Source organism: Xiphias gladius, chromosome 11 (genome assembly GCF_016859285.1).
Source record: "Xiphias gladius isolate SHS-SW01 ecotype Sanya breed wild chromosome 11, ASM1685928v1, whole genome shotgun sequence".
Taxonomy (NCBI): Eukaryota; Metazoa; Chordata; class Actinopteri; order Istiophoriformes; family Xiphiidae; genus Xiphias; species Xiphias gladius.
This window is the reverse complement of record NC_053410.1, coordinates 891,756-913,724: the sequence shown is the minus strand read 5'-3', so window position 1 is coordinate 913,724 and position 21,969 is coordinate 891,756. Positions and strand designations below refer to the sequence as shown.

The 21,969-nt window shown below is 42.4% G+C and overlaps 1 protein-coding gene across 1 annotated transcript in view; it reads right to left on the bottom strand.

Annotated features, from left to right (window-relative positions):
• The window catches only part of LOC120796654 (PH and SEC7 domain-containing protein 1-like), a 71,261-nt gene that overhangs the window by 7,213 nt on the left and 42,079 nt on the right, over positions 1-21,969 (bottom strand). The window contains exons 10-15 of the mRNA XM_040139690.1: positions 12,782-12,979; positions 12,605-12,685; positions 11,339-11,451; positions 10,193-10,251; positions 9,119-9,208; positions 1,156-1,199 (exon numbers count right to left, since the gene is read on the bottom strand). Of these exons, the coding sequence (XP_039995624.1) occupies positions 1,156-1,199; positions 9,119-9,208; positions 10,193-10,251; positions 11,339-11,451; positions 12,605-12,685; positions 12,782-12,979 (585 nt within the window). The remainder of the gene's footprint in view (positions 1-1,155; positions 1,200-9,118; positions 9,209-10,192; positions 10,252-11,338; positions 11,452-12,604; positions 12,686-12,781; positions 12,980-21,969) is intronic.

Genomic DNA, 21,969 nt, shown 5'->3' with positions numbered 1-21,969 from the left:
TCATAAAGTCGTCTCATATCATATCTGGCCTGCCAACTCATTCTTTCACCTTTCACAACATCGTAGTTTGTCATCTCAAATATTTCCTGATATATTTCATGATTTTAACTCCTCTCATCATCTCATTCTAAGACCCGACGTTCTTCTCATCTAACTTTCTAATCACGACTTAATGCTCCATCTCCACGAGGGCTGCAGCAAACAGGCGATCGACAGAAAATTAATCTGCAGGTATTTTGATGGTGCGATAATCGTTGGTCATTTTCGAGGGAGAACGCCAAAGATTCTCTGGTTTCAGCTTCTCAGTTGTGAGGAGTTGAAGCTTTTCTAAAGTGTCAAATAATGAAAATGAGATGTCTCGTGAAAAATGACGGTGAATTTATTATCTTTGGGTTTTCGACAAAACAAGCAAACTGCAGACGTCGCCTTGGGCGTTTTTGCACTATTGCTTGACATTTATAGACGAAGCGATTAATCAATTTATGGAGGAAATAGTCTGCACATTCATTAGTTGGCTGCAGCTCTATTCTCAATATTTCCTCGCATTTTGTCATCGCTTCTCATTATATGATATGAAATCGTCCCATTTCAACCTTCCTTTCATCTGGGGATCAATTCAATAATCAGTATCATGTCAGCATATTTCTCATGTCATCATCTCGCCTCCTGTCGACTCCACATCTAATGTTCTCATATCGTGTTTTGCATTACGACGTGTCAGGATTTCACCTCTTCATCTCATTTCATTTCCTTTAGTCGTCATTTACCGTCATCAGAAAATTTGTCCAAATGGCTGCAGGAGACCAACAGGAAAAGAACTGAAGAGTTAAAAAAGAGGCTGAACATGAGGGAGGACAGATGCTAAATGCTAAATGCTGGATGTGTGTGTGTGTGTGTGTGTCCACAGTCAAGCATGGGCGTTGGGATGCTGACCTGTAATTACAAAGAGGAAAGAGCGGGGAATGGTTACCACGGCAACAGAGGCTTAAATATGGGAGTTGGGGCAGCAGCAGACACACACACACACACACACACACACACACACACACACACACACAGAAATATGCAGCAGACTGAGCTTAAACACAGACTTCGGATGCCGTGTGTTAAACCAGTAGAAACCAGACGATGGTCCGCACTGGAAAAGAAACTTACATGGTCCACTGCAGCTTCTCGTTCTTGATGGAGCTGTAGAGAGTCTGCAGAGACACAACACAACACACAAAGTCAGATAAGCTGTATATACGTGTGTGTGTGTGTGTGTGTGTGTGTGAGAGAGAGAGAATCTGGGACACTTGGCTTTCCTGTTTTACTTTCATTTAAACACATGACAGACAATCGAGTTTCACCTTTAAACGGCAGCTATAAAACCAAACCTCCTCCAACGTCCTCTGTTTTCAACAGGAGATGAGAAGTTGCAGCTGTATTTTAAAACACAACAGTGATCATACTTTAGTTTAGCTTCATGTTAAACGCTTACATATCCTCTAATAAATGCTTTGTGTTTCTCTGGTTTGTTGTTCCAGGCGCAGGATTTAGTGTTTTCTCTTTTTGCTGAAGTAGTTCACATTTTCCGTGAGCGCAACACACTTTTTATATTTCATTTGATACTTTATCATAAAAAGGGGAAAATTGTCGTTCCACTAACAAATTACGGCTTGAATAGTAGTTCAGTATCTGAAATGTTTAATGCATATTAGATGAACACTTTAGATGACTCTGAGTCCTCCAGCAGCCCAAAGGGTAAAATCCCTCCCTTCACTGGTTGGTTTTTATTCAGAAATATGTAAAGGAACTTTTGAGTTTAAGTGATGGTACATTAACAGTGACGGACAAAACAGCAAAGTAGAACCCAAAGGAAACAATTAGTGACTGAAAACGGTGTGTTACAATACAATTGATGAAACTGCCACAGACATTTCAAACAACAAAGATTAATTTAGACTTGATAAGATTATGGATTATGAAATATTAGAAAATCGTGAGATGATAAAACGAGACATAAAATGAGCTGAGATTACATTAAAAACGTCCCAGCAGCTACATGGGCGTAATCTAACTTTCCGTATGCTTTTATTGTGAAATTTTGCAGGAACCGTTTCATTTCGATGACAGCAGCTTGACAGCAATTTTTAAAAAAAGAAAAAGAAAAAAAACAGCAAAAAGTGAATAATCAGTGAATTAAAGCTATTTGTGGTGAAAAGAGAACGTGAAACCAGAAAAGTACTGAACAGAAAAATCACAGTTCTGATTTTGGCCACATTCATACCATATGACTTCAATAAAAGCTGATAAAATACTGGCCAGTACAAAAATACGAAGATCTGTGCCTAATAAAGAGAAACGTCTTAATTCACCAAGGATTTCCGCTTTTTTTTTACTGTGCTGTGTTTTCAATCATACAAACGTTATCGTCAATGAAACAAGACTCGTTGCCTCTGTCAAATTAAAAGCCTAAACTAGGCTACAGGTGAATCCCTATCTCTGCAGGGACTGTCGAGTTTTATTGACCGTAGTTTAACAGTGATTAAAAAAACGGCAAAGTAGAAACAATTAGACATAATGAGTGAATAAAACGATATTGTTGTTGTGCGGTGAGTATAACATGACTGCGTTATACTGATTTAATTAGTATTATGAAAATATAGGTTATGGTGATTTCACCATGGGACATTTTATGGTAGGCTACGGCTGAATCCAATCCCCACTCCCCCACCCCCTAATGTTTTTTTACACAGCCTATCATTAGGGACTGGCCTCTATTTGATGGGGCTTTTTTTGAACACAGGCCACGTATATACCCTCTTCCAGACTTTAAATATGAAATGGTCTAAAAAAGCCTCACAGGGTCTTCACCACGGCAACAATGGTGTGAAAACATGAATGAATCCATTTCATCCCTTTTTATCATTTGCACCCTTATGAAGACCCTCTGAAGTCCCTCGTTAAGGCTAAAAGGCTTTTTAAAGAGGAACGTTTGCCTTTCTGAGATCAGTTTGTGCAACTTCAAGTGTACTTCAAGCTGTTCTGGACTCACTGCCTGTATGTATGTTGGCTTGTGTATTCTTTTGGGTTTATATCACATGTTCTGCGGCGCTCTAGCCGCCTCTTGTGCTCCATAAGTAAAATCGACTACACATACAATGTCACTTATTTAAATCTAGAACTGTATTTCAAGGTTCTTCTGGGTTCTACCTTCTTCTTGCGGCTCTGCAGGTGCTGCTGTCCGTCCTGGGTTTTTCCCAGCAGGTCGGGGAAGGCCAGAGGTTTGAGGGAGCGGGAGCGGGGGGTTCTGGGATACCTGAACGGGTCCGTGTCCCTCGAGTCCCGCCCGCTCCGGACCGAGCAGAGCGACCGAGAACGCATGCGGCCCGTCGAGTGGATGCTGTTGACGCCGATCATCGTGATGAGTCCAGAGGAGGAAGATTTGATTTGTGTTACGTCGGGTTTACAAAAGTCCGACTGAAATTTAGTTAGTCTTTACGGGGAAAAAAGGAGCGTTGCAGAGAAGGAGGAAAACTTCAAAGACGGAACGAACAGTTAGAAGGTTGTCCGAACTGCAGGAAAACCAACACTTTTTTTGTCCAAAAAGTCTTATTCTTTCGAATGGAAAAGCAGCTTTAAACCCACATCCACCACCTTCAGCAACTGCACCTTAACGCAACACAAAAATATGTTTTTGAGAAGAGAGTAAAACCTCTAGACGAACTCAAAATAACGCAATATTCACGAAAAGCCCCATGGATTTAACAGATATTTCCCTCTTTGACCTGCAGCCAACTTGCTGTCTCTATTATCAATTTAGTCCAGAGTCCCTCTACAAAATCTCAGTTTTACGTGAACTTGGATGCAGATCTGATTCCACTTTGACAACATGGATTTTAGCCTTTTATCCAGGTTTGAAGGAGTTTCCAAAAATGAAACCCATCAGACGAGGAACTGGTTGAGGAATCAAGGAGATGAGGAAGTTTAAAATAGGAACCGATTCTAACGACGGCTGGCTATGAGCAGCCAACTGAGCCTGGACTGATTGTGTCCTCAGCAGAGCTCAGCCTGCTGCATTGTGGATCCAGCTCTATTCATTATGCATAAAAACACGGCAGCGTTTCCAGCTCCTAATCCTGCTGTCTGAGAGCCGGCGGCTCGCTCAGGTGTTTGGAGGCAAAACGACAAAAACACTGTGGACCGAGACCGGACTGCATCTGCTGCGGGATCTGTCATTTAACGTTCTTCAAAAGACCTTTATTTTGAAGAGCTCCTGCTTAGGGATATGGACACAGATACACATAATTCAGGGGTTCAGGAGTAAAATATAGTAAAAATTAAAGACTTCATTTTAAATTGAGTCAAACAGAGAAAAGCAGGAAACCCCCTTTTTTTCCTGGAGAAATTACTTATAAAAATGAATCAGTTATTATTGATCAAAGCCATTGACTAAATTAAATGTTTGCTCTTTCAACTGAAGAATATTTTCTGCAGACCTTCATCAGACTGATGTAGAAAAAAAATGATAACTAGGCATCTTTACACACACACACACACACACTCTGACTCTGTGGTTTAAATCTGATTCAAGATCGATTTTCTTATCTTCGGAAAATCTTTACATATAATTACATATCTTCATATAATTCTGCCGTTAAGGAGTAAAATATAGTTACAGTTTTTTTTCATTATTTTTCCAACTTAATCTCTAAAAAAGAAAAATTCTTTCCATCTCAGGCTGACTAAGCTTAATGCCACTGAATAAATCAAATGTCTGATCTTTTCAGCCCAAGTCCAAATCTGTCACAAAAGTAAGTTTTACAACGATTTGAGAGATATTTTCTGGGGGGAAATGACATAAGACGTAAGTTATTTAATGTTTTTAATGTTGGAAAATAACTCATATTTAGGCATCTTTATAAATATACATACTCTAACTTATGCTGATACTTAGAGTTCTGTGGTTTTAATTAATCTGCTGAAAGATTTCTTATCTCAGATCCCTCAAAAGACAATTTTTACACTGAGAATTTTTTTAATACATATAACTCTGTGGTTGGGGAGTAAAATATAGTTAAAATTACAGTTAAAAAAATATTATTTCCATTCTTCTTCTTCTTCTGTTTATCAGTCAATCACTCTACAAAGTAAGAAAAAAATCCACTCCAAGATCTGATTTAAAATCAAGTGAGTGAAGAGCAGAACAAATCAGAAAATCAATACTCTTTACTACCAACTACCGAGAAAATTATTTTAATTACTGATTAATGGCACCGAATAAACCAAATTTCTGGTGTTTTAAAGTGAAAATCTGTCACAAAAATAGGTTTTAAAACTAACTAGGAGATTTTTATTCTGGGTAAATAAATGGGTTTTATCGGATTCTATATTTACAGTAAATTATTCAAAAGGATTCAATTTTTTATTTTGTTGTCAAAGTCGAGTCAGCTGTCAGTCCATCCACTTCATGTTCACGTCTCATTAAACAACTCAGAGTGTCACGTTAACACACACACACACACACACTCCACACTCCTGTGTGTGTGTGTTACAGTCTAATCCATCGACTATTTAGAGGCAGTGATGCGTAATTCATCAGCTCACACTACTGCAGGAAACGACGCAAACATTCAGTCGAGGAAATATCCAAACCGCAGCTCTGCTCTTCCTGCGTTTCTCCTCCTCGATTTTCCAGAATCTGGGAGTCGGTTTGTTGTTGAACGTCCTGGTGCGGCGGCGCCGGCGGCGGTGGCGGAGGAGAATCCCTGGACTGCAAATAAAGCTGCGTGACGGAGGAAAAGCATCAGCGGCACCGGCAGCTCGCTCTCACATCCGAAACATGCAGAGAACAAAAAAACAGAAAAGAAAGAGAAACGGAAAACAGGGAGGCAGGGGCGAGCAAGCACACCCACACATGCAGACAGAGAGAGAGAGAGAGAGAGAGAGAGAGCACCCCAAAAACTGACGTCAGCTCCCTCCAGCCCTGACTGCTGATGGAGGGAGGGACGGAGGTGAAGAAAAGGATGAGCTGATAGGGGGAAAGAGAGGAGAGAAAAAGAGGAGAGTTTCTCCTGTTGCACACAAACAAAAAGAAAGAGAGAATCCCTCCTTCCTCCTCGTTGGATGTTGATCTCTTCGTCCCCCAACTTCAGTCCCAGTCTTCTTCTCCTCCTCCTCCTCCGCTTGTTGTCCTCCTGCAGGAGAATCCCTCCGTCAGGTGAGCTCACTCCTCCTCCTCCTCTTTTTCTTCTTCTCTTCTTTTATTTCTTCTCCTCCTCTCCCTGCTGAGACTCTGAACTGTTGAGGACTGTTGCTCGCTCTCCCCTCTCTCTCTCCCTCTCTATTCCCTCACTCTCTCAATGCGCATTTTCTCTCAGCTGCAGCAGCCAATCGGAGCGCAGGGATGGGAGCTTCAGCCCGCCCCCTGCTCTCCTTGGAGCTGTCAATCATGGAGGATTCACAGAGCTGACCGTGAATGCGGCCGAGAGACGTTCAGCAGAGACAAGACTGAAAATCTGCTGAAAATATTAAAAACACAACAGCGACTCGTCGACTGTCAGAGCCTCAGGTCACGTTAACACACTGGTTAATTAATAACTAAATATATTTACACGGTTCCAGTGAAACACAGGACGATGTTCTAGAATGAAGAATACATTTTCATACTTTGTATTTCATCTCATTCATACTGAAATTGATTTTTTATGATATATATTACTATATACTAATGTTTCATGCATATTTTTAAATCATAGTCTTAATATTTTTTATAATTTTCATGTTCTTTTTATCGTAACCCATTTTATTCTATATTCAGTTTTTTCATAGATTTTCCACACTTTAATATTTTATACTTAATGTATGTGCGTGGGTTTTGTGTTTTTACATTTCTTTATATATTCAAAAATTTTGTTAAATGTATTTTGTATTTCATTTAATCTATATATATATATATATATAATTACTATTTTCATTATATATATACACACACACACACACACACATATAAAATTTAATTTAATTCATTTATATATTATTTAACATTCTTTCTATGGGTTTATATATTTCAATATTCTGTATATCAACTTTTTATATTGTATAATGTATATATAATTTTAATTTTAATTTCTTATGTATTTTAGCAAGTTATACTTGAGGTAATTTAATATGCCATATCTAACAATTTATAAAATGTATATCAAATCATTTACATTTTTAATAGTGTGTATATATCTTGATAATATATATTTTCATATTTCATTTTTTATTTAATTACAAGAGATTTCTCACATTTATATTCTTACATATATTTAATATTCTGAAATCTGGTTGTATTATTTCATTACGTCGCTGATGCTGCAGTTCTGTTCTTCTTGTTTCTCATTACATGGTCGGGTGGAGGATTTATTTCCTGTCTCCTGATTGGTTGCTTGGTTTCCTGAAGGTTTGATTTGCCGCCGCGGTCAGCTGATTTTTCTACCGCGACCGATAATGTTTCACGTCATCACAGAAAGACTAAAGGGGCAATATGTAGGTATTTTAGTTTAAGTGTTAAAAAATTAACTAAGATTATCGACAGAATGCGAAGAAATAACAAAGAATGCTAACCAGCTAGCCCTGGCCCGGCCCCTCTCGTAATACCCCTCAGTACCTGAAGAGGCGACAGTGAGTCACGTTAGCGTCCGGTCTGCCCTCAGTCCAACACGAGAGGATGAAGAAGTAGTAACGGTGAGCGGGTTATAAACTTGTGTTGCAGCCGTCCTCTCATTACTCCGCTCTTCCCTCGAGCCGTTTTGTCGTAACTGTCTGACGATGCGACACGGCGTCTTTGCCCCAGTGGTCACTCACGGTACTGCAACCAAAATTCCCCTGCTGCCCAAAAAGCATTTGACCTATAGAGCTCTGTTATAAAGAGAAGTACTCCAACTGTTGACAGGACACCTCCACCAGCCATGATGACCCGTTTCCGTACCAAATCTATCTTTTAATCATCTGAATGGGCACCACCTTGGAGCTTAGTCAAATAACCGCTAATAGCTCATATACTGTGCATGTTATCATAACGAGGTCAAGCACAATTGATTAGTGTGAAATACTAAGCGTTTTTAATTTTGAATGGAGTTTGTGCTGTATACCAGTGCTGACTTATAATTATAATGGGATAGGATGGGGCTCCGTCGACCGTGATGCATTTCATGAATCGTAAACTGTACACGTCATCATAACGAACTCGTGCACCGTTGGTCAGGGTGCAACACTGAGTGGACGCTGTGCCGTTTTAAATAGTGGAGATATGAATATAATAGATGTTTATGGGAGTGCCTTTAAAACCTGTATAGCAATCTATATTAAAGTTATAAATGTGAAAAGTCACTAATCACACAAACTAACTGATGCAGAAAGAACAGCAGCCTTTAAAAACCCGTAAGAGTCAATTGTTCTTGGTTTTTTTTAGCCATAAAAACTCCAGTGACTGAAAAAACCAAGTCGATAACACACAAGAAGGAGCAGCATTTTTTTTTGGAATCAAACCTTCTAAACATGAGGAGAGTGTTTACTCTTCTCTCTCACTGACCATTATTCATGTTTTTCAGTTATAAATACTCTGCATTCACTGTTTTTATCTTCCTCTCAGTCAGAGTCAGTGCTGCTGCCCACACACTCCACCGTCAACCGTCAGCAATCAAACCAGAGACGAGCTGAAGGCAAGGCAAGACAACACACACACACACAAACTCACACACACACACACACACACACACACACACACACACACACACACACACAAATTAACAGAGAGAGAGAGAGAGAGGCGGATGATGATGGAGGTGAAGAGGTGACGCAGATTCATGTTGATCGCTCGGAGGCTGAGATGGAAAAACTGAGATGGAAACAAAAGAGTGGGAGAACGAGAGACTGAGACACACACACACACACACACACACACACACACACACACACACACAAATATACAAGAACACACACACACTCGTTCAGCCTGGGGGTCATGAGAAAAGAAATTAATGCATCTCCTCTTTTCTTTTCCTGGTCTGGCAATCACAAGCCAAGGATCCCTGTGTGTGTGTGTGTGTGTGTGTGTGTGTGTGTGTGTGTGTGTGTGTATTAGTCGTACCTTCAGCAGATCTTTGGGGAAGTCTTTTCCATCGTTGAGACCTTCCAGGTTGGAGATGAACTGACTGCAGGACATCCTCTTCCCCACGTTCTGCGCACGCGCGCACACACACACACACACACACACACACACACACACACACACACACACACACACACAATTCATAATTAATTATAATTATGAATTAATACCATTATTTTTCTAGATGAGGTACATGATTTTCACGTCAAGTTAACTGTCTCCAAGAGGACATTTGTCAAACACGGAACACAGGCTTCAACAAAATAAAAGACATTAAAAAACTAGTGGAGAGGTAACATGCTGATGTTTAGCAGGTATAATGTTTACTGTGTTCACCATCTTAGTTTAGTGTGTTCTGATGGGAACGTCATTAGTGCTGCAGGTATTTGGCCATGAGGCAAAGTGTCGACCTGAAGGTGGCGCTAGAGGAAGTCAGAGAATCAGCAAAGTTATTACAGTTCATCCTGAGGGGAACATGAACGCCTGAACCGAGGATCTGGTCTGAACCCGCTTCGCAGACTCTGCAGCTCTCTGACATTTCACAGACTTTTTAACTCAACACAAGTTTGTGAGTAAAAGCGACGGATTTTTACTTTTATCTTTCACTTCAGTCCAGAATCGGACTTTTAGCTATTGGATAAATACAGGTCCCGGTCCCTTGGCTGATCCTTTGACAGCTCACGCCTCTGACCCGTCAGACTTCATTTCACTGATGCTGACAGATCTCAGACATTAGCTTGATGAGTACAATGCTATTCTCACTGATAAAAACGAAACTAAAGAAATTATCCAGGAAGTCTTCAAATGTCCTGAAAGCAGAGAATAATTGACGTTAACCAGACGCGGTGGATCCTGAGCAGCAGGACTGTGGACGACAGCGAACGCAGCTCAGTCCGTCTGTGTGTGTCGAACTGCTGCTTCATTCGACCAAATAAGGAGTTCCTGTTAAGAGGGAAAATCCTCCCTCCTCCTCGTCTGCAGGCACGTTGGCTGACTGAGCCTGTGCTCAGGTCAAACAGCAGGACACTCGGAGAAAATGTAAACGAGACTCACGTTTCCATGAAGGTCTGAGTTCAGCAGCATGACGGCACAGGTCAGAGTGTGGACGCTGTCTGGGAGACAGACAGGAGAGAACCAAGAGACGGGTGAGAGAGAGACCGACAGACAGACAGACAGTCAGGCAGACGGATAAACAGACAGACAGACAGACAAACAGGTAAACAGTCAGACAGACAGTCAGGCAGACGGATAAACAGACAGACAGACAGACAGACAAACAGGTAAACAGTCAGACAGACAGACGGGCAGATAAACAGACAGACAGAGAGACTGACAGACGGGCAGATAGACAGACAGACAGAGAGACAGACAGACGGGCAGATAGACAGACAGACAGGTAAACAGTCAGACAGGTAAACAGTCAGACAGACAGACAGACGGGCAGATAAACAGACAGACAGACAGACAGACGGGCAGATAGACAGACAGACAGAGAGACAGACAGACGGGCAGATAAACAGACAGACAGAGAGACAGGCAGAAAAACAGACAGATAAACAGACAGACAGAGAGACAGGCAGAAAAACAGACAGATAAACAGACAGGTAAACAGACATTCAGACAGACAGATAAACAGACAGACAGACAGGTAAACAGTCAGACAGGTAAACAGTCAGACAGACGGCCAGATAAACAGACAGATAGACAGACAGACAGACAGGTAAACAGTCAGACAGGTAAACAGTCAGACAGACAGACAGGTAAACAGACAGATAGACAGACAGACGGGCAGATAAACAGACAGGTAAACAGTCAGACAGAGGGGCAGATAAACAGACAGACAGACAGACAGATAAACAGACAGACAGACGGGCAGATAAACAGACAGACAGAGAGACAGGCAGACAGACAGATAGACATAGACAGAGGGTCAGACAGACAGGCAGAAAAACAGACAGATAAACAGACATTCAGACAGACAGATAAACAGACAGATAAACAGTCAGACAGACAGACAGGTAAACAGACAGATAGACAGACAGACAGGTAAACAGTCAGACAGACAGGTAAACAGTCAGACAGACAGACAGGTAAACAGTCAGACAGACAGACAGACAGACAGATAGACAGACAGACAGACAGATAAACAGACAGACAGACAGACAGAGGGGCAGATAAAACAGGCAGACAGACAGGTACCTTCAGTATTCAGACTCTCTGGGTTACACTGTCTGTATCTCCTGGAGAAATGAGCGAGGACTCTCTCTCTCTCCTGAGTTTCCCCCATCAGAGCAAACTGTCCCAGAAACATCCTGAACACAATAAAAATGTCGTTAATGAAGCTCATTAGGTTTCACTAACCTGGTTACCAACACTAACGAGCCTCACAGAACATTTCTCTGCTTTTATTTGTTCTGTCTCATATTTTTAAGTTTTAGTGTTTTTGCAAGCAGTTAACACAGTTAAATGAAAGTCTAGTCAGCAACTCCAGAGGGGAGCCCTAAACTGCCACTATCTGCTGCAAACAGCTGCTTATTTCCACGTCCAGCAGTTACAGAGCCACATGATGATTCATCTGGATCTGGTGTCTGAGTCACCTGATGAACTTAAGTCCAGTACTCCCTCTCTTTTAGCTCTGGTTTTGGTCTCCACCAGCTCCTGAGGGAAACATCTGGCTCTTTAGCTGCTACATGCTCCACTATGTTCACCAGCTGCTCTCTGACTGGGTCTGGCTGCTGTTTGCTGCTCAGCAGGTAGTGGACAGTGGCCTCTTACAGCAGTTTGATTTTCAGAAAGATACGAGTCGGACGGTTTGGCTTTGCTGAACAGAAAGACCGACATGGTGATTCTTTCTCCTAAACGATCTGGATCTAATTCTAAGACAGACAGCAGCTGGATCAGTGGTTGTTAAATGAATGAACGACAGCAGCTGGATCACAAACAGTGGTCAGAATCGAGCAGTTTAACTTTTGATCATGTAAACCAATTTTTGTATTTAAAATAAAGAAATAAATAAATAAAAATCACAATTTCTGCAAATTCTCAAGCCCTTTTTCTATTACTTAATTAACCTCACCTGCTTTTTTTTGTCTCTGGTAAGTGACTGAAACTCAACACTCAAGACTTCCTGCATTGATGTTTCATATTAAAAGCCGTCCGGTGGCTCAAATGTTGGCGGGCTTTTAATGTGAAACATCCGTGTAGGAAGAGATTCATAGACACCAACGTAACAGTGATTAAAAAAAACAAAACGGAAATCAATTACTGACTAATTGTTTCAGTACTAGTGATCCTTTAATGCAACATTTTAGAAAACACCTACTGTTTCAGCTGTGAAGGTGAATTTATTATGATAATGAGGAGTTGCGTTTTAACTAATCGAAGTCCATCTAGTCTGCTGATTTTATTTGACTTGATTTTCTACTTGAATTAGAAATGAATAAAACCAGGGAGAACAGAACTGACCTGAGCGCCTGGTCGATGGTCAGACCAGTGAAGTTAAAGTTACTGAGATATTCCTCCGCGACCATCTGACTGAACTCATTACTGCAGACAGACAAAGAGACGGGCAGCATTACATTAAGGCGATGAATTCAACTTGAACAGGACACGCGTGCTATGAAGACAGACACGGACACTGACTTCTTGCTGAGGTGTCGGGCGACATCCGACTTCCTGAAGCCATCCAGGTTGTAGAGGCGTTTGGCGAGACGTTTGGCGGCCTGCAGGTCGGCCTTCGTGCCGTTTGCCAGCGCATCGTCGCTGCCGCCGAGCGCCAGGCGCTCCGCCACGTCGGCCTGGGGGTACAGCAGCTCAGGGGGGCGGTTCATCGGACGCTCCCTGACAACAACACACAAACAGACAGCGCCTTACTTCAGGACTTTCAGGTCCTTTTTTTGTTCTGCTGAGGGACGAGACTAATGAGATATTTGGTTCCTGTTTTGAGATTTCCTCCTTTAAACTAAAGCAGTCAGCAGAGTTAAACACAGTGAGCTGGTCGTTACTATGGGTTTTGATAGGGAACATCATGTTACAGTTAAATGGATTTTCCAAGTAACCGGTGAAGAAGGAAACGTCTGCTATAGACCCTTGTTACTATTATGGTTCATCAGTAAGAACTTTATGGTTTTTCCTGGGGCCCAGGACGGTCCGGCTTAGTGCTTCCACTCCAGCTTCATCGCAGGGGACGCTGCTGCTGAGGTCCTGATTGGTATCAGAGCCGACCACGGCGACCTGTGACGGTCTCCTCCCCTCGGCTAGAGAGACGGCTCTGTTTTTTTAAAGGCCCTCTTTTGTAGCTTCTACCTGAAACTGTGGTCTGGAGTTTAGTTTCACTCAAGACACTGGTGACATTTGGACAAGGATGAGAAAGTGTTCAAATTCACAGCCCTGATTCCTGGTATTTATACTGTATATTATTATTTTCAGTGTAATTCATTGATGCCAAATAAACACATTTAAATATTCTCATATGAAATAATATCAATAAATACATGTATCTGCTATTTGTAACAGCCAAAGATGGATTACGGGACATAGACATGCAAAAGGCCCCTCACCCCTCCTGCATAAGAGCCAGACCCCCCCAGACTGAAAGAGACAAAAAAGACACTTTTTTTCAAAGACATGTCTCTGCAGTCGATTTGTGTCTCTGAGGCTCATACGGAGGTTTTGGTCTCTCCCAACAACAACAACAACAACAACAACAACAACACCAAAAGACAAGGGAAGCTGATTCCAGACACCCTGTCTTTCTATATCAGAAATCAAAGCTTTGAGACTTAGAACCTGACCAGAAACCGCCAGGTCAGGTCAAAGGTCACAACACGTTTATGAAAAATGGAGCAAACATAGAGAAGTGTTTGAGACACGAATGAATGAGAGAAAGTGTGTGTGTGTGTGTGTGTGTTCATGTTAAACAGGGCACTGGGCTGAAAACAGGGATGCAGAGAAAACCTCCTACGACAGGCTGATCAGGGCTCTGTTTCAACCGCAGGACCAGACACGCATCGCAGCCGTTTCCTCGGTAACAGCGGGGATAAACCCTCCGTCAGGAGAGTTAGAAACCTCAGCCAGAGGATTCATCTGTGTGATGGTTTGTGTTGCTGTTGAACCGTCTTGTGTTGTACAGACAGGTGTTCATATTATTCCGTCCACCCCTTTTATTTCACTGAGGGCAGGTTAAATAACAGAAATCGGAGCCAAAGACTTTTCCGTTTGCTGCGTTTTATTCAGTTCAGTTTGGGATTTATTCGTATCTCACACTGCCCTCTAATTTCTATTATCGTCTTGTGTTTTACTTTGCCTTAATCCCGTTAAATCCTCCGTGTGTATTCTTATTTGGGTTTTTTTATATTTCCTCATGTTTCTTTTCTCTCTCTTCTCAAAGCCTTTCATATCTGATGTAAAGCACTTTGAATTGCCTTGTTGTTGAGAAGTGCTGTAGAAATAAATTTGCTTTGCCTCGCTGAACTGGACGGTAAAACGCTGAACGCCTCATTATTTCATTCAGACTGATACCAGATGTTTTTCCACACTCGCAGCTTTTCCAGATTCTTACATCTATCTAATAAAGAAATAAACAAGCAGCTCAACCTGTCCTCAATCAAGTGATCACATTCAGCCAAATAACATGTAAATACAGCCGCTCAGCTTCTGTTTCACCGTTTAAACTGAATATATTTTGGGATTTTTCATTTCTCTGTAAACATGTTGTAGCAGTGGATGTGGTTATATTTCCTTTAACAGCCTCACAGACTGCAGTCTATTTATAACTGCAGTGTTTCTCTCAGTTTTCTGCTGCATCGACCGGCGTCCCCTCAGGGATCAATACAGTTTCATTTACGCTCGCTACACCCGAGCCAGGGAGAAGTATTTTTAATTTAACGCACCTATCTGCTGCTGCTGCTGCCGCCGCTGAAATGTGTCCGTTCTCCATCAGCCGTCCTTCATCGCAGCCTGTGTTTAAATAACTGACTTTTTAAAACAGAGGAAAAAAACTGGACCGTGAAGAGGAAATGAAGTCAGAGTTGTGAATGAGAGTCAGAAAGTGGGAAGTGGTGGAACCACAGCGCGGACTGCATCTACTTCCCTTCATGAACTCCAGCTTCCCTCCAGTGGATCGTAATCACAAATACGCGATGACAGAAGCTTTAATGAGGTCGAAGTTTGAAGTTGAGCATTTTCTTCCTCATAAATGAACAGGTGAGATTTCTTGAGGGGGAATTCCGCGGAGGAGAACGCGTGAATCGGGCCTTCGTGGTCGAACCGCTGCAAAGAAACCACCACTGAGGGAAACTAATGAGGCTATGTGAGGAATATCTGACCAAGAAGGAGAGAGAGACCTCAACCCGCCGGAGACGGCCTGGGATGAGCTGGACCGCAGAGTGAAGCAAAACACGACAGCGAGTGCTCAGCATATGTGGGAACACCCTCGAGGCAGCTACACTTTTTTGTTCATCACCAAATGAGTAATTTCTTAGTTTTGATGACTTCAGTATTAATCAACACTGTAGAAAATAACAGAAACAAAGAAAAACCGCTGAATAAGAAGGTGTGTTTCTTTTTCTCATAGATAAGATAGTTTACACATCACGGACGTCAGAGTTACATTACAGGATTTGCACAACTCACTCCCATAGTCTAGGGAGTTGTATTCTATATATTGTACATAGCTTTTTGAATGTCACCTCTTTGAGTACTTATTTCCTGTATGTGGCTAAATGTAAAGGAAGGCGTACCGAGGCACATCTGGATTTTACCGGGATACGAGACACACTAAATGACAAGTGTGAATTTGGGCCAGTTTAGCCGGATTCTGCGATGTCCTAACGGGGCCACCGTACTGAACATCAACCCTCTTAATTAAGGGAAACAACATCGTCTTTCCTCTTGTGCCACCCTCGGGACAAACTCAGCACTTATTACTCCACTTGAGCCTTCTCTCATCCAAAAAGTTTTCACCCTGTGTTTTTAATTTCTGTTTTTTCTCCGTTCTTGAGTGCAGCTGCAGGGGATGTTTCCTCTTTAACCTGATTGAAACCAGAGAATCCTGTTCCACTGAGAGTTGATGACACATAATGTGTGAACTGTGTGAACGGACTGTGGCTTATAATATGACGCCACATGTGACTGGGTGTAATGGGAATGCCAATTAACCAGTGACTGATTCAGCAGGACTTGACCCTGGAACCCCACTGTACATGCTGAGGAAGAAGAAGAGTAGGTCTAAAGACCGTGACTGAATGTGTCTTGCGCCTGAACGCAACGCAGCTTTAACAGGCGTCGTCACTGCGATGCGATGCAGAGACGCGAGAAGAAAGATTCGCAGTTGTCCCACGATTGTCTGAGGGAAGGAGGCCGCAGGAAAATATCAGGAAGAACTGGAGTTTTGGAAGTTTGGTACATTAGATGTTTGGGTCAAATACAGACAGGCTGCAACACAGTGGTTTTATTTGCCTGAATAATGAGTCCATGGTGACGTCGTTAAATGTCTTAGTTTGTCCAAAACCCACAGGGATCCAGCAAAAAAAAAAAAAAAAAAACAAGGAAAAAAACCAATAATCACGAAGGAGAAGCTGGAACCAGATCATTTTGGCATTTTTATTTAAAAAATAATCCTGAATCGGCCAATATTGATGTTTTCGCAGCTGTTAGGGTTGGTAAAGTCCTGCCAGCGTCCCCTAGAGGCTCCAAAGTTCATTACAGCCACGACGTGAGCAAGCTGTGGCCTAGGGGTTGGAGAAGCGGTTCTACAGACTGAAAGGTTGCCAGTTTGAATCCCTGGACCGGCAGGATAAAGATGGGTGGGGGGGATGAACTTTCCCCTCCCTCAACATCCACGGCCGAAGTTCCCTTGAGCAAGGCACCTGACCCCAGGCGCTACACTGCCCTGCTCCGGGTGTGTGCGCTCAGCCATCACGGATGGGTTAAACGTAGAGATCGAATTTCCTGTGTGTGTCAAAATACTAGTGAAGAGGATTCTTCACATCGTCCTGAGGATTTATCTTATCGTACAGCCTAACCAGCAGTTGAGCTAAGTTCGTCCAGAGGGTGGCGCTAGAGGAAAAATCATGGGGTCCTTCAAATCTATAGGGTTCATCCTCCGGGGAGCAGGAAGGAGATCAGATATCTGATCTGGACTGAAGTTTTAAACCACTTTGTATTGTTTAGCCTGATTAGGAGCCCACTTCGTTCAGCTTAAAGGAGCAGGTGGAATTTTTGTGAAATCCTCCTCCTCTCTCTCTCTTTGAGTGTCAGATGTTCAGACTGATACCACGCTCACGTCTGTAAACGTGAGGCTACAGATCCCTGATTAACACTCGGGATCTCGTTTATTAACCGGCACTGAGAACAAAGAGCATAAACAACCATTTGTTGGCCGGAACAGTAGCTTCCTGGAGTCACTGCCAGTTGCCTGGCAGCTGCTTAAAGCCGGGAAATAGTCCGACACATGACCCTCATTTCAATGCGGATTTCTCATCTTTACGCTTTTTTTGTGCGAATTAAACAAATGAGACTCTCAGAGAGAAAGAGAAGAAGAGGATTTCACTAAATGTCAAACTTTTGTTTTTAACGTTTTTCCACATCGGTTGTTTTTCCAACCGGGGAAACAGCCGTCCAATGTGCTCAGCAGCAGACTTATTTAGAAAGCTAAAAAAAGATGTGGGCAACAATTCAGAGGTCTGGAACCAGGCTAGTTCCCGATACTGAGGGCAAAGAGTTCTGTTGGCCACAGACTGACGGACCCAGACTGTCCATCACACCTGTGAATGTCTCCTCCTTTTCCTGCCGGAGACACAAACGTGAGGGAGCAGATTTTCTAATTACTGACCAACAGCACCTCTGCCGCTCTCAGAGGGGAAAAGAAGGGCAGCGAAGCCCATTCAAACACCATGAATACACACACGAGAGCCAGAAGCTGACTTTTACACTGGTGTGTTCGTAGTACTTCCTGGTGTGTAGATGCGAGAGAACAGAGTGAATGTGAGACCGGATGTTTCTGTCGACGAGGCCTTCCTCCACCGACACAACCCATTCATCCAGGACAGAAATAACCTCTCCATCAGCAGCCAGGGACAGGACGCCAGGAAATTCTTGGCGTTTTTTTGTTTTGTTTTGTTTTTTTTTTAACCCAGAAGCCACCGGGGCCGGTCCACCTCTGACTCCAGCAGCCACTTCCAATGATTTAACAGCCGAGTTCAAGTTCACACAGATAACTCCAGGTGATGGCCTGGTTACTGGAGGCTTATGTCTCTCGGGAAGTCCACCCAAAATTTGTAAAATACAGGGCATCAGGACATTTGCCATGAAAATCCATATGAAAACTACTGCATATAACTTTACAGTCTATTATAAGTTATTTTTGTAGTAAATAACATGAACTTGGCACAGTTTGTTCTGCATTTTTCCCTCATCATTTCCTCACACTTCCAACAACAATACACCAGTATACACAAGTCATCCATGCTAAGGTCTGTCTGTATTTCTGTTGATTTAATAAGGAACCACAATGAAAACTAAAACTTTAAAATCAAACTTTAATTTGGGAGAACTTGGAAAAACTTCAAAGCTTGAACTTTAAAGACCTGTATGAACTCAAGATTTACAGTCTGTGAAACAAGCACCAGACCATTTGAAGTAGTTTGCCTTGTGGTCCAGCAGAGGACTCTCTTAAAATTCAGCTTGACCTATTGCTGCCCCAATGATCTATCAGTAAACTAAGCTAATCAATAAAAATGGAGGAGGACGGTTGCTGATCAGATAATCAGGACACCAAAGCCTCTGAGAAGCCGCGTGTGAAGGTAGTCTGGGTTCTACACTGTAGATGGTGAAATGAAAACAAAGATCAGGCTGTTTGTGACTGTGACTCTACAGCCACCAAATAATCTGAGGACTCACCTGCTGCTGCAGCCCAGACGAGGAAACGGAGGACCAGAAACCAGTGGAGCAACGTCACCTGTACCAACGGGTCTGACTGAACACTTGTCACCACGCTCCGACTCGGGACAATCAGCCAAACGGTAGACAGATTTATATGAAGGATATCAGGGCCATTTGCTTTGTTTCAGGAGGTTTTCGGGATAATGGCCAAACTGGAGCCACCGGATAAAATTACAAGTTGCACCACAATCTGAAGACACTAATCTGTTTTGGGGGAAAAACCCAATCCAGATTAAACACCCAGAGACAAACTACATGTTAATACCAAGAGGATATGGTACAAAAGTCTAATCCCTGATCCCTACATTCTTAAGACAAGTTGTCTAAACTCCAAGTATCTTATTCATTTTCATCAAAGGAGAGAAAAAACAATCTAGACACCTGGCTGGAAACCCTTGTCTCTGATCTGAGATTGGTTCAATCCACCAGTCGACTCCCCGGGGAGAGAAAGGCTTAAAACAATGAGTCACTGACCAGCAGGCGGGACAGAAAGTCAGAGAGAAAACACGAGAGGAAGAGTCGAGTCAGGCGAAGAGTCTGAGATCAAAAGGCAGAACAAGAAAATGAAAGACAGGAAAACAGAAAAAAGGAGGAACAAATATAGAGAAAGACCGAAAGAAATCGTGTAAGAGACAGGCTGTTATTTTCCAGGGTGTGTCAGTCAGCTCTCATTTATCCAGAGCGAGTGCACAACCAAAGCACCAACACACTTCACCCACTGTCACACAACATGAACTCAACAGATCAGATTCAAAACCCTTAAGATGTTATTCTGTTTGTCCTGTTTTAAAGGATACGTCTGATGTTCTGTTTGTTCTTATCGTGAACTGACCCAAACCAACAGTGTGTTAGTCCGTCTCTCACCGACTTTTAAAATAGCACCTTTACTGGGGACTATTCTCAGAGGCGGATTAATACACATCAACCAGACTCAGATCAGGTGACATACTTCGCTGCTCAATGTTTCCTGCTGCCCTGATGATTTTGGTGGATCAATATCCGAATGGAATGGGATTCTTCATGTTCAAATGGGACAACCTGACAGATTGTTGTAAGTAAAGCGGCCAACTTTCATGGCCAGAAATTAGTCAACAACACACGTTCAGTCGCAGATCAAACACTTTGATCAGTTCTTTTCCCAAAGTTCCCCAAAGTTTGGAGGCGGCGCGATTGTAAACAGTCAATGCAAACACGCAAGTGAACACAAACAGTCTAAGAGTAAAATTAGCACAAAGCAAGATGAACATTGGTTCTTGAAAACTGGAGAGCAGAAAAGCTTTCTGTTTCTGGAGAAGAAAAATGTTTTTCGATTTGATGCTTGAGCAGCAGGATAACGTTCTTTTCTTTCCAAGAGCAACAGAAAAATGATTCATCTGATCAATTTCTGATCTGCCACCTCTACGGTTAAGATGTGGTAAAGATCATGCTTTTGCTTAAAATAACTACCCCTTAAGTTGGGAGTCAAGCTAAGTGCTTGACAAAACAATCTAACCTAAATGTCCACTTAGTAGCAGTTTGAGAGCTTTCAATCATTTCTCGTGGTCTTCATCAGCAGGTGCCCAGTTGTCATTGAAAAGTAGGATTTCCATTTGTCTGAGCGCATCACTAGTACACCATCACTTCATTATTGTTACACTTAATGGAGGTTAAGGAAACTTCAAAGTCAGTCCAGAAGCTTTACCCATCCATCCATCACGACCTCCTCCCTGACAGGCTTTAAACAGAGGACTGACGCGGTCCTGTCCTGCTGTAAAAGTGAGTGTGTATCACGGCTGTTTGCTAGCAGCACCGCTCAGCATTACAACTGTGGACTCTTTTGGAGATCTCTGTAACCCATGGTTATCGCTGCACGATGCCGTTGTCCCGTAAAAAAGGAGGAAAGCTTATTATCGCGGTCGGGGAAAAGTGTAAACACAACTGAGAAAAAGTTTGTCAGGCGCCTGCACTGTCTAGCGAGGAGTTAACGGAGATACACCGAGCGCTTTATTCCACAACGGATCAAGTAAAACAGGATGCCACTCTGTTGTCCCACATTGACCTCATACCAGTTAAACGGTGAAGACCTAAAGTGGACAATCCAGCGAAACACAAAAAACAAGGGATCTGATGGTCCAGTACTTCGTTCTGAATGAGGCTGGACAAATACCTGTCGACAAAGCGTCACTTATGAACAAGTAACGAATGTTGCTAAATGTCTGTAATTTCATTTCAGATTATTTGCTTTTTATTTCTATACATTGCTTCGGGTGTTGAGTCTAGGAAGAACACACCACCTTGATTATTAAAAAAATTAAAAAAAAAATGTTCTGATGATGATTTGACGGTGAAAGGATACAGAGATCTCACATAACCGATACACCAACATGACTGTGATACGACTCTTTGATATCCAATATGTGTTTTGTAAGAAAGCATGACGTGTTCCTCAGAAGGAGGTAAACAGAGTTCAGCTCTCACATGTTCCACCCAGGCCTAACTGTGAAACAAGTGCTTGATCTATAATGGATGCTCAGTAGAAAAGTTAAAACAGCAAACTTCCTCCAAACTCCAGAGGAGATCCTCTGCCTGCAGGGACTTGAATTCAGCAGAAACGTCTGGACTCACTAAAAAAAACACAGCAAGGTTCATCAGGAATTCTGTTTGAAGTGATGCAGAGCGAAGCCTCAGAGCAGAGCCGAGTTACTGCTGAGTCAGATGACCGAGTTGAGGTATTTTAGCACTGAAACTGTACCAAACCCTGAACACATCAGGTCCTCCCCCATCCAGAGGTCATCCTGAGGGTCAGCATGTTGTTATCACTGCCCTTTTAGTGAGGGTCAGATTCCTCCTTGAACATATCGCAGCTTTGTCCCAGCTCTCCCCCTTAAATCGCCTCTTCGTTTTGGTTT